This window comes from Theropithecus gelada, chromosome 11, assembly GCF_003255815.1.
Source record: "Theropithecus gelada isolate Dixy chromosome 11, Tgel_1.0, whole genome shotgun sequence".
NCBI classification, from domain to species: domain Eukaryota; kingdom Metazoa; phylum Chordata; class Mammalia; order Primates; family Cercopithecidae; genus Theropithecus; species Theropithecus gelada.
In genome coordinates, this window is record NC_037679.1 from 16,014,835 (window position 1) to 16,027,379 (window position 12,545).

Below are 12,545 nucleotides of genomic sequence, written 5' to 3' on the forward strand. Positions count from 1 at the left end.
CATTTCCCTCTGTCCCCTTTCCTTGCCTCTAAGATCAGACTTCCCCGTTGGGATCTTGTTCTCCTTCTAGCAGAGAATTCCAATATTAGGAGGAGATCTAATCCTGCTCGCTCTTTTCTGCCTTTGACTTATAGTCCTAGAGATGCTGACAGTGACCTGGTTTTCTGGATGGAGTGATTCTAGGTACTGAGCAAAGGAGGGAACGCAGGCTCAGAGAGGGATTGCAATCTCGTGTGTCTGGTATCCAAGAGGAGCTTCATAAGAACATTCAAATCACTGCACATGGGTGAAACTATCAACTTTTCAACATCAAAAGAGTCAAAGGAAGTCCATGCTTTCCAGATAAATAGAAAACTTGTTTATTTGCCCTCTGTACAGATCCCTACTGAGACCACCACCTCTCAGCCACTGCTGCTGGGATGACTACTGAGGCCTAAAGGGCTGCATAATGGTTGCGCTCCAGGTTCCAACACCCCATGTACAGGGATCTTCAACGAAGGGGTGCTCTCATGTCCCCCAGGCCATTTCCACCCCGTGGCCCAGACTGGCCCAGAATTAACACACAGCCTGATAAGGAAGCAGGAGGTAATGGCATAGGCTGAGGCTCCTTCCACCTGCTCACACCCACCCCAGTTGTTGCCTAAGGATGGCACAAGAGACTTGTACATTGGAGTGGACACCCAAGGTGACAATGCACCCAGGAGCCTTACTTGGTCCCTGCTTCTCAGCTGCATAACTTGAACTTTCCTACCAACATCTCTAGAGAGCAGAATTATCTCCTAGAAGAATCATGGCCAGGAGGTAATGAAGGAGGTGAGATCGGTGCCCTACTGACCTGACATCTCCCTCCCTCCACTTTATTTCTCTCCCAAGGATACACCACCCCTCATAGCACACCCCAAATCCATGCAACCATGCACCCGAGGCTTGGCTTCATAGAGCCTTGGCTGGGCTTGCAGAATCCCAGTAGATAATGGCATCCACCAGGAAGGTGGGCATGTAGCTCATGGGGAGGTAGAGAAGCTTAGCATCCCAGCCGGCTGAGTAGTGAGTGCGGGGGTGGCAGGCAATCAGCGCATGCTCCATGCAGTTGGTCACCAAGGAGAGATCCTGTGTGCACTTCTGTTCCAATTGTTCAGCAAATTTCTTATCTGTTAAACATGAGAAATGATCCATTTATATTTCCACCTGTAACCGCTCCTGCTTTGGATTCAACTTAGAGTGGAAAGGGTCTAAAAACTCATGCCACCCCACAACCCCCAGTCAAGCAATGCCCCAAGTCTCTTTTATCCAAATTCCCTGAGTTGGAGCCCATCCATGGGAAAGTAACAAGTGTTCCACACTAAGTCATGTTTGTCTCTCTTCGGGAATATCTGAACTGCATAAATGATGGTCTCCACCCACAGTAGAAGTCTCAACACATAAAAACGAGCTGTCTCTCATGCCAGCTTGTTATCAGTCACCAATGTCTTCCCTTTCTGGCTTCACTTTGCTCCTCAATAATGATGGGTTCAGATAGACACTGGTCCCAAGTTCTGAGAAGCCTGGACACTTGCTTTTATGACCAGTTGACCACACAGCACCCATCATGGAAATGGGGCTAAAGGTCTCCACTTTGTGGGGAAGGGAGAGCCTGGAGATCAAACTCTAATGCCCTTCAGACACCAACGGTAGACCAGGGATTCCACACGAGGGTTTGCTTCTCTCCCTACTGTCCACAGTTTACTCACAGACTGCAAGAATCTTCTCGCTGCAGACCTCCTTGACTTCTGGACTGGACTGGTCCCAAATCTCCAGGAAGCTCTTTAAGAATCTCTCCTTACTGGTCAAAGCAGTCTTGAAATAGCCAGGCTCAATCATAGCCACCTTCACCCCAAAGTAGGAGAGTTCCCTCCTGCAAGAAAGAGAAGCAGAGGGGAAAGACTTCAGGGGTTATGGAAGGTAAAACACAAACAATAAAAGTAAAACTATGACAGCACAACATATGAGGACAACGGGTGAGATAGAAAGCTTGGAATATTTAATTTCCAGCAATCAAGGGGTCATAATGATGATGGTGGTGCTGCCTTTGTATGGGGGTTCGATATTTCACATACCTGAGCTTACTAGCTCTAAATCCTACCAATTCCAAAGCAAGGCAGCACCTTAGTGCTGTCTCCTCCTATGTCCTTCACATACAATGGATCACCAGAATTCCCACATTTTGCCTCCTCTCCAGTCCTCAGTCCCCTCCCTCCTCTTCCTGCCCCAGGAATCTCTCTGGCCTCTGAGCTGGGTGATGGCAGCTGTCCTCTAAGAAACATCTGTCTTCAGTCTGGCTCCCCACTTTCAGCCACTGGACTTCCTGCAGTCAGTGGGTGTCTAGAAGCTGATTAGACCAAGGAGCAAATCCCTTTTTTGGGAGGTTCCACTCCCAACAGCATAAAGCACAGCTCCTGTTCAGGACCCACAGGCCATCAAGGAGCCCACCTATGCCCACCTGCCCAGCATCCCCCACCAGGCCTGGCCTTGACCTTCACCACAAGAGGACTCTGCAGTACATGCAGGTCACTAATGCTCACCCTGGGCCTGGGCTGATGGCATTCCTTCATCCAGGATCCCTTCACAGCCTTCCTTACCAGGCTGCCAGGTGGAGTTCTCAATCCCCAGCTCAGACAGAATCTCCACGACTCTCCCCAACTCAGGTGGGTACCATGGCCAGCAAGGTTGACTTGGTAACCAACCTTATAAGCGTTGGCAGTTGATTCTATATCTCTTGTCCCTCTCTCAGGTATCAAGTTTCAGGTCACAGACAAAACCTTGTTGTTGATTAAGGACGAATTTTTGTCCACTTAGACGAGGGCTTAAAGCGTCTGTTGTGTGGACTCAGATGCTCTACCCATTGTCAAAGGGGCTCTGGACATGAATTCTGCTGGGAAAGACCATCTTCTGCATGCTGTCTTTGGGCTCCAGAGAGCCACGAAGGAATGGCCTCAGTGCTTGAAGCATTTCTCTCCCTAGAGAGGAAGAGCCCCAAAGCCAGGCACCCATCTCCTGGTGTGGAAATATCTTTCCCTGTTTCTGACTCAGTGAGTGCTCCTGCATCTGCATGAGCATGTGTGTCTCTGTGGCACTAAGGCATGCCCCAGCTTTACAAGTATTTCAGATTCCAGGTAGGAGGGGTCGGGGTCCATCTACTACAGCAAGAGAGGCGTGTGAGCAAGCCACATGCCCATTGTCAGCTGCCGGGAAAGCCTCCCTGGCCAGGGGACCAACACACACTGTTGTACTGATCTTTCTCTGCTCCTTCTCTAGGGTGCAAAGCATTCTTCCATCCAGTGCTGACTGCCTGGCCTGCCTTTGTGGCTCCAATACCAAGGTGCAATGGGAAGAAGTGTTTAGGGTCCTTCCCTGGGATTAGTCATTGATACACAGTATTCCCCATCCTGGGCTTGGGCACCTCAGTACTGTGTTCCTCTTGGCAGGATCAGAAGCCAAAGGTCCAGGTCCAATTCTGCCTCTGGCAGTTTCTGACCAGGAGATCCATCCAGGGAAGAGGTATCATTCAAGAAACTCTCTGACCTGAGGCCCCTCCTGCCACCCAGCACTCAGGAAGGTGCTTCCCAGTGAATGGCCAGCCCAATCCAGAAAGCGGAAGATGAGGGTGCCGCACATGAAGACAGAGAGGGATCTCATGAAAGGGCATTACAGGCTGGGATTCAAGGAACTCCCTGGAAAAGACTTCCCCACAAACACAGGAGCAGGAAGACTAGGGCGGGCCCCGTCCCAGACCCATACCTGAGGGAGTCGGAGAAGGCTTCCATGCCGTACTTGGAGATGCAATAGCCTCCACCAAAAAGTGACACCTGGCCCGTGATGCTGGAGACGTTGACCACACGGCCCCTGGCCTTCCTCACTAAGGGCAGCAGGCTCAGAGTCACGTCTATCACCCCCAACAAGTTCACGTCCAATATGGTCACAAAGTCCTGCTTGGTCAGCAACTCATTGGGGGCCATGGGCAAGGAGATGCCAGCATTATTCACCAGGCCCCAGAGTCCTGGGACAGTGGGAAGATGAGAGAGCATCACTGTGTTATGCCTGTGCAGGTGGACAGAGTTAGGATGCAGCTCACATCCCAATAAAGTGAAGGCAGAATGACAGGTGTGGGATGGGAAGGAGGGTAAAACAAGCACCACAGTATCTGCAGGGGTGGGGGCTGGACATTCAGCAGCTGGTGAGCCACAGAACCCAGTTCTTTCTTCATTTACTCTTCAGGGCCCAGTCCACTGCCTGAAAGACAATAAGCTATTACCCCTATGTAAGGATTGTATGAAATCATGTTAAAGAACTATTGTCCATGTCTGGAAACATGAAGACCAATGTTTGGTTAGTTAAACATGAATGCTGTCGATGTTACAGACATTCACCTGCATTTTCAGGTATGCTAACACCTTATATAGTGAGTGTTCCGCAACCATCTGTTCATGGAATAAGAGACATGAGAGGGGGAGAGTGAGGGAGAGAAGAAAGACAGAAAAAGACAGACCTGAAATCCTAGGCTTGGGGGAACTTGGAGAACATCCTGTGTTTGATCTCTGGTCTTGAAACATCCTGCATCAATATCCAGTAACATTTTTATAGAAAGCACTGGGGAATTCCAATGCACAGGCTTTGGGAAGAGGGCGAGGTTGCATCACCCCACTCAGTACACAGACTCCACCCTCTGCCCCAGAAAATGTCACCCTCTCCGCCTACTGCATCAGAAGCCCACTCTTCATCCTTCCATCAGTCCCAAGTTCACTCAGCTCTGGGAAAATCTCTCTGGAAGACGCAAATACACAATCCCCAAGACTTCAAGTCAATAGAGTTTTCAACCCCCAGAACCAGGGGGCATGAGCACAGGGTCCCTTGAGTCTGGGCAGGGGTGACAGTTGTTGATCTGGAAGGGTTGGCCTAGGCATATGAATCCATCCCCTGCTCAATAACAGGCCCTGCCCTGATGCAAATGCAGATTCCTCCACCCAGACATCTCAGTTTTAAGAATCCAATCAATACTCACACTTACAGAGATGCTGGCCAATAAAAGTCCACCAAGATGACATTTATGATGATGAAAAGCAGGAAGGAATTTCATATTCAACCACTCAGTATGGATTACATAGGTAAGGCTATTGGAAGGATACAGTACTCTAAATAATTAAATATAATTTTATAAAAACGGTCATTATGGTCAGAAAATGTTCATCTTCTCCAGAGAACTAAGAACAAAATATAAAATCCTAAATATATATAATTGTAAAAAGGAATTCCATGTGGATGACAATTTCAGGGAAACTTTTGTTTTCATTTTTATTCTTTTCAGTATTTTCTACAAAAATCATGTTCTGCATTTATTGTTACATAAAATAAATCCATGTTTCTTTCTTCCTCTGTAATAAGACAGATGAATTAGTGTAGTGAAAAGAAGAAAGAAAGAAAAAGTAACCCCTTACTAGTTCTGCCTTCCTTAAGCAGTCTTTATGCTGATACCCTCCTCTGAAGATGGAGATGGTCGTAGCTCTTGGCGGATGCTGATAGGCCCTAGCAAGAACAAGGTAAAGTGCTGGGAACACAAGCCTGGCTCCAGCACAGCTACAGCCTCCGTGCACCCTTGCAGCCCCGTGCTCCCTTCTCAACCATGCTCCAGCAAGTCTCCAGATCTCTAACCCAGGCTCTCAGCATCAAACAATCCATGACTTCTGCTTAGACAGGAGGGAGAGGATAGAGAGGAATTCTGGAGAGAAAATCTCATCAGGGCAAACTCTCCCCAAGACTATACACCTCCAATGTCGGGATAGGTTAAGGATTGGAAAGAGATGGGGCTCAGGCCAGCCTGATTAGTGAGAAGTACTAGAAAGCTACTGTCACTTCAACCTGGAAAGACACTGTAGAAATCTTCCCAGGGAGCAGACAGGAGGTGGTCCCTTCAAACAGCGGGAAGACACAGACAGACTTGAGAAATCTGGGTGGTTACCTCTTTCCCCCACGTGTTCCTTCACCCACTGGGCGGCTGCAGCAACACTCTCTGTCTTGGTGACATCCAGGGTCACCGTCTCCAGCCTGTCTGAAGTCTGGCCCCTCAGCTGCTCAGCTCCTTTCTCTGTCAGACACGCAGCCAGCACCCGCAAGCCTCGTGCGTCCAGCTGTCTGGCCAGCAGTTTCCCGAAACTAGAGTCACAGCCTGTGATGAACACATACTTCTCTCTCAGGTGGCTCAGCACCTGCCTCTCCCGGTACCAATGCAGAAGGTGGTACAGGCCCACGAAAACTGCCAGGTAGAGCCACATGGCTTTGCAGAGGACAGACATGGACAGGCTGTGGGGGAACCCAGAGTCTGGCCTCTGTTGACACAGGAAGCTTTAAGAACACAGAGGGCTGTGGTAGGCAGGGAAGCCCTCAGGCATTTTGGCTAGGAATCCTCATTTCCTCCCAGATGACTGTCTTTCTACAACATATTTATTCTGGCCCCACCTCTCTGCTCTTCGAACTGCTTTTGCAGTACTCATGCACACCTTTGCACACCCCAAGTCCTGCCCAGTAGGAAGATATTATCACTTGGCAATGCGTCCCTAGTCTCCTGATTTCTCTCTGCCTTGCTGTACCCACTACACGCATGCTGTGTCCATGAAGAGTGGGCAGGAACAGGTTCCCTCCTGCTATAATAGTTTTTCAGGGCAGAAGGATTGCAGGATCCCACAGGTGGAATCCAACCTCAGAGGTGAAGAAAGCAGGGAGGGGAGGGGCGAATAGGAAGAGTTCCAGTCTGCAGCTCCCAGCGTGATCAATGCAGAAGATGGATGATTTCCGCATTTCCACCTAGGTACCTGGTTCATCTCATTGGGACAGTAGGTGCAGCCCATGGAGGGCAAGCTGAAGCAGGGTGGGGCATTGCCTCACCTGGGAAGCGTAAGGGGTCTGGGGATTTCCCTTGCCTAGCCAAGGGAAGGCGTGACAGACTGTATCTGGAAAAACGGGACACTCCTGCTCAAATACTGTACTTTTCCAACTGTCCTGGCAAATGGAATACCAGGAGATTGTATCCCATGCCTGGCTCAGCATGTCCCATGCCCGGCTCAGCGTGTCCCACGCCCATGGAGCCTTGCTCACTGCTAGTACAGCAGTCTGAGATTGATCTGTGAGGCAGCAGCCCAGCAGGAGGATGGCTGTCCACTGTTGCTGAGGCTTGAGTAGGGAAACAAAGCGGCCAGGAAGCTCGAACTGCATGGAGCCCACCACAGCCACAAGGCTTGCTGCCTCTATAGACTCCATCTCTGGGGGCAGGGCATAGCTGAACAAAAGGCAGCAAAAACATCTACAGACTTAAACATCCCTGTCTGACAGCCTTCGCAGCCTCCATGATCGTGATGGTCCCCCAGTCCCACTTCTCTCTTTCAAACTGTCTTTTCTCAATCCTTTGACTCCATCACACTTTGTCACCCCCATGACCTGGTGTTGGGTCTGGCAACCCCAACATTTCTGGCACCCAACGTGGGGCAACAAAGACCCCGGTGAAAGAACACCAGAGCATGTGAAAGCGAAAGATTCATCATCAAAGGACACCAAGGACGTCTAAAAGAAGCTTGGCAGTAAAACTGAGCGCTCGGAAGAACCAGGGTAACAATGGGACAAAGTGAAAGCAGACATTCTGCTTATTTAAATTTCTTAAAGGATTTATTATGGAGAGGGGGAGTGAAAGTTAGTACTCAGAATTTGTTTTCACTCTTTAGTGCAGTAAAGCAGTTTTGCCCATGGTTCCCGGAACAAGGGACTATGGAGTTGGATGAATGGGAGAGAATTGGCAGAGCTTTTTAAAAAGTATATAAAGGGTAGAACAATTCCTCCTGCTTCCAAGATGGCCAAATAGGAACAGCACCAGTCTGCAGCTCCCAGCATGAGTGACCCAGAAGATGGGGCCAGTCAGACAGTGGCTGCAGCCCACGGAGCAGAGTGGGGCATCGCCTCACCTGGGAAGCACAAGAGATCAGGGAATTCCCTTTCCTAGCACAGGCAAACCATGACAGATGGTACCTGGAAAATCGGGACACTCCCACCCTAACACTGCGCTTTTCCAACAGCCTTAGCAAACGGCACACCAGGAGATTATATCCCGTGCCTGGCTCAGAGGGTCCCACGCCTACGGAGCCTTGCTCACTGCTAGCACTGCAGTCTGAGATCAAATTGCAAGGTGGCAGTGAGGCTGGGGGAGGGGCATCCCCCATTGCTGAGGCTTGAGTAGGTAAACAAAGTGGCCAAGAAGCTTGAACTGGGTGGAGCCCACCACAGCTTAAGGAGGCCTGCTGCCTCTGTAGACTCCACCTCTGGGGGCAGGGCATAGCTGAACAAAATGCAACAGAAACTGCTGCAGACTTAAACATCCCTGTCTGACAGCTTTGAAGACAGCAGTGGTTCTCCCAGCATGGAGATCTGAGAACGGACAGACTGCCTCCTCAAGTGGGTCCCTGACCCCCAAGTAGCCTAACTGGGAGAAACCTCCCAGTAGGGGCCGACTGACACCTCACACAGCTGGGTGCCCCTCTGAGACAAAGCTTCCAGAGGTGGATCAGGCAGCAACATTTGCCGTTCTGCAATATTTTCTATTCTGCAGCCTCCGCTGGTGATACCCAGGAAAAGAGGGTCTGGAGTGGACCTTCATCAAACTCCAAAGACCTGCAGCTGAGGGATCTGTTAGAAGGAAAACTAACAAACAGAAAGGAACAGCATCAACATCAACAAAAAGGGCATCCACACCAAAACCCCATCTGTAGGTCACCAACATCAAAGACCAAAGGGAGATAAAACCACAAAGATAGGGAGAAACTAGAGTAGAAAAGCTGAAAATTCTAAAAACCAGAGTGCCTCTTCTCCTCCAAAGGATTGCAGCTCCTCACCAGCAATGGAACAAAGCTGGATGGAGAATGACTTTGATGAGTTGGCAGAAGTAGGCTTCGGAAGGTCAGTAGTAACAAACTTCTCTGAGCTGAAAGAGGACATTGGAACTGATGACAAGGAAGCTAACAATCTTCAAAAAAGACTAGACGAATGGCTAACTAGAATAAACAGTGTAGATAAGTCCTTAAATGACCTGATGGATCTGAAAACCATGGCATGAGAACTACGTGATGCATGCACAAGCTTCAATAGCTGATTTGATCAAGTGGAAGAAAGAATATCAGTGATCCCAAAGCCTCCAAAAAATATGGAACTATGTGAAAAGACAAAACCTACATTGATTGGTGTACCTGAAAGTGACAGGGAGAATGAAACCAAGTTGGAAAACACTCTTCAGGTATTATCCAGGAGAATTTCCCAAATCTAGCAAGGCAGGCCAACATCCAAATTCGGGAAATACACAGAACACCACAAAGATACTCCTCAAGAAGAGGAACCCGAAGACACATAATTGTCTTATTCACCAAAGTTGAAATGAAGGAAAAAAATGTTAAGGGCAGCCACAGAGAAAGGTGGGGTTACCCACAAAGGGAAGCCCATCAGACTAAGAGTGGATCTCTCAGCAGAAACTCTACAAGCCAGAAAAGAGTGGGGACCAATATTCAACATTTGTAAAGAAAAGAATTTTCAACCCAGAATTTCATATCCACCCAAAGTAAGCTTCATAAGTGAAGGAGAAATAAAATCCTTTACAGACAAACTAATGCTGAGAGATTTTGTCACAACCAGGCTTGCCTTACAAGAACTCCTGAAGGAAGCACTAAATATGGAAAGACACAACCTGTACCAGCCACTGCAAAAACATGCCAAATTGTAAAGACCATCGATGCTACGAAAAAACTGCATCAACTAATGGGCAAAATAACCAGCTAACATCATAATGACAGCATCAAATTCACACATAACAATATTAACCTTAAATGTAAATGGGCAAAATGTTCCAATTAAAAGACATGGACTGGCAAATTAGATAAAGAGTCAAGACCCATCAGTATGCTGTATTCAGGAGACCCATCTGACATGCAGAGACACACATAGGCTCAAAATAAAGGGATGGAGGAAGATCTAGCAAGCAAATAGAAAGAAAAAAAAAGCAGGGATTGCAATCCTACTCTCTGATAAAACAGATTTTAAACCAACAAAGATCAAAAGAGACAAAGAAGGCTAATTACATAATGGTAAAGGGATCAATTCAACAAGAAGCGCTACCTATCCTAAATATACATGCACCCAAAACAGGAGCATCCAGATTCATAAAGCAAGTCCTTAGAGACCTACAAAGAGAATTAGACTCCCCAATAATAATGGGAGACTTTAACACCCCACTGTCAATATTAGATCAATGAGAGAGAAGGTTAACAAGGATATCCAGGACTTGAACTCAGCTCTGCACCAAGGCAACCTAATAGATGTCTACAGAACTCTCTACCCCAAATCAACAGAATATACATTTTCAGCACGACATCACACTTATTCCAAAATTGACCACATAGTTGGAAGTAAGGTACTCCTCAGCAAATGTAAAAGAACAGAAATCACAACAAACTGTCTCTCAGACAACATTGAAATCAAATTAGAACTCAGAACTAAGAAACTCACTCGAAACCACACAACGACATGGAAACTGAACAACCTGCTCCTGAATGACTACTGGGTAAATAATGAAATGAAGGCAGAAATAAAGATGTTCTTTGAAACCAATGAGAACAAAGATACAACGTATAAGAATCTCTGGGACACATTAACAGCAGTGTGTAGAGGGAAATTTATAGCACTAAATGTCCACAAGAAAAAGCAGGACAGATCTAATATTGACACCCTAACATCACAATTAAAAGAACTAGAGAAGTAAGAACAAACACATTCAAAAGCTAGCAGAAGGCAAGAAATAACTAAGAGTAGAACTGAAGGAGATAGAGAGACAAAAAAAAAAAAACCCTTCAAAAAGTCAATGGATCCAGGAGCTTGTTTTTTGAAAAGATGAACAAAATTGATAGACCACTAGCAAGACTAATAAAGAAAAGAGAGAAGAATCAAATCAATGCAATAAAAAACGATAAAGGGGATATCACCACTAATCCCACAGAAATACAAACTACCATCAGAGAATACTATAAACAACTCCATGCAAATAAACTAAAACATCTAGAAGAAATGAATAAATTGCTGGACACATGCACCCTCCCAAGACTAAACCAGGAAGAAATGGAATCTCCAAATAGACCAATAACAGGCTCTGAAATAGAGGCGATAATTAATAGCCTATCAACCAAAAAAGTCCAGGACCAGATGGATTCACAGCCAAATTCTACCAGAGGTACAAAGAGGAGCTGGAACCATTCCTTCTGAAATTATTCCAATCAATAGAAAAAGAGGGAATCCTCCCTAACTCATTTTATGAGGCCAGCATCATCCTGATACCAAACCCTGGCAGAGACACAACAAAAAAAGATAATTTTAGACCAATATCCCTGATGAACATTGATGTGAAAATCCTCAATAAAATATTGGCAAACCAAATCCAACAGCACGTCAAAAAGCTTATCCAGCACGACCAAGTTGGCTTCATCCCTGGGATGCAAGGCTGGTTCAACATAAGCAAATCAATAAATGTAATCCCTCACATAAACAGAACCAATGACAAAAACCACATGATTATCTCAATAGATGGAGAAAAGGCCTTCAATAAAATTCAACAGCCCTTCATGGTAAAAACTCTCAATAAACTAGGTATCAACAGAACGTATCTCAAAATAATAAGAGCTATTTATGACAAATCCACGGCCTATATCATACTGAATGGGCAAAAACTGGAAGCATTCCCTTTAAAACTTGGTACAAGACAGGATGCCATCTCTCACCTCTCCTATTCAACATAGTGTTGGAAGTTCTGGCCAGGGCAATCAGGCAAGAGAAAAAAATAAAGGGTATTCAATTAGGAAAAGAGGAAGTCAAATTGTCCCTGTTTGCAGATGACATGATTGTATATTTAGAAAACTCCATCGTCAGCCCAAAACCTCCTTAAGCTGATAAGCAACTTCAGCAAAGTCTCAGGATACAAAATCAGTGTGCAAAAATCACAAGCATTACTATACACCAATAACGGACAGAGAGCCAAATCTTGAGTGAACTCCCATTGACAATTGTTACAAAGAGAATAAAATACCTAGAAATCCAACTTACAAGGAATGTGAAGGACCTCTTCAAGGAGAACTACAAACCACTTCTCCATGAAATAAAAGAGAACACAAACAAAAGGAAGAACATTCCGTGGTCATGGATAGGAAAAATCAATATAATGAAAATAGCCATACTGCCCAATTTATAGATTGTCAAGCTACCAATGACTTTCTTCACAGAATTGGAAAAAACTGCTTTAACATTCATATGGAACCAAAAAAAGAGCCTGCATTGCTGTGACAATCCTAAGCAAAAAGAACAAAGCTGGAGGCATCATGCTACCTGACTTCAAACTATACTACAAGCCTACAGTAACCCAAACAGCATGGTACTGGTACCAAAACAGATATATATAGACCAATGGAACAGAACAGAGGCCTCAGAAATAATACCACACA

At 46.3% G+C, this 12,545-nt stretch overlaps 1 protein-coding gene across 1 annotated transcript; it reads right to left on the reverse strand.

Annotated features, from left to right (window-relative positions):
• Positions 1–746: 746 nt before the first annotated feature.
• LOC112635489 (retinol dehydrogenase 16-like) lies at positions 747–6,443 on the reverse strand. Its single transcript, XM_025403659.1, has 4 exons — positions 5,993–6,443; positions 3,778–4,036; positions 1,731–1,894; positions 747–1,151 (listed from the first exon to the last, which is right to left on the reverse strand). Exons 1-4 carry the CDS (start codon positions 6,324–6,326, stop codon positions 934–936), a joined length of 975 nt encoding a protein of 324 aa, XP_025259444.1. The 5' UTR covers positions 6,327–6,443; the 3' UTR covers positions 747–933.
• Positions 6,444–12,545: the final 6,102 nt, after the last annotated feature.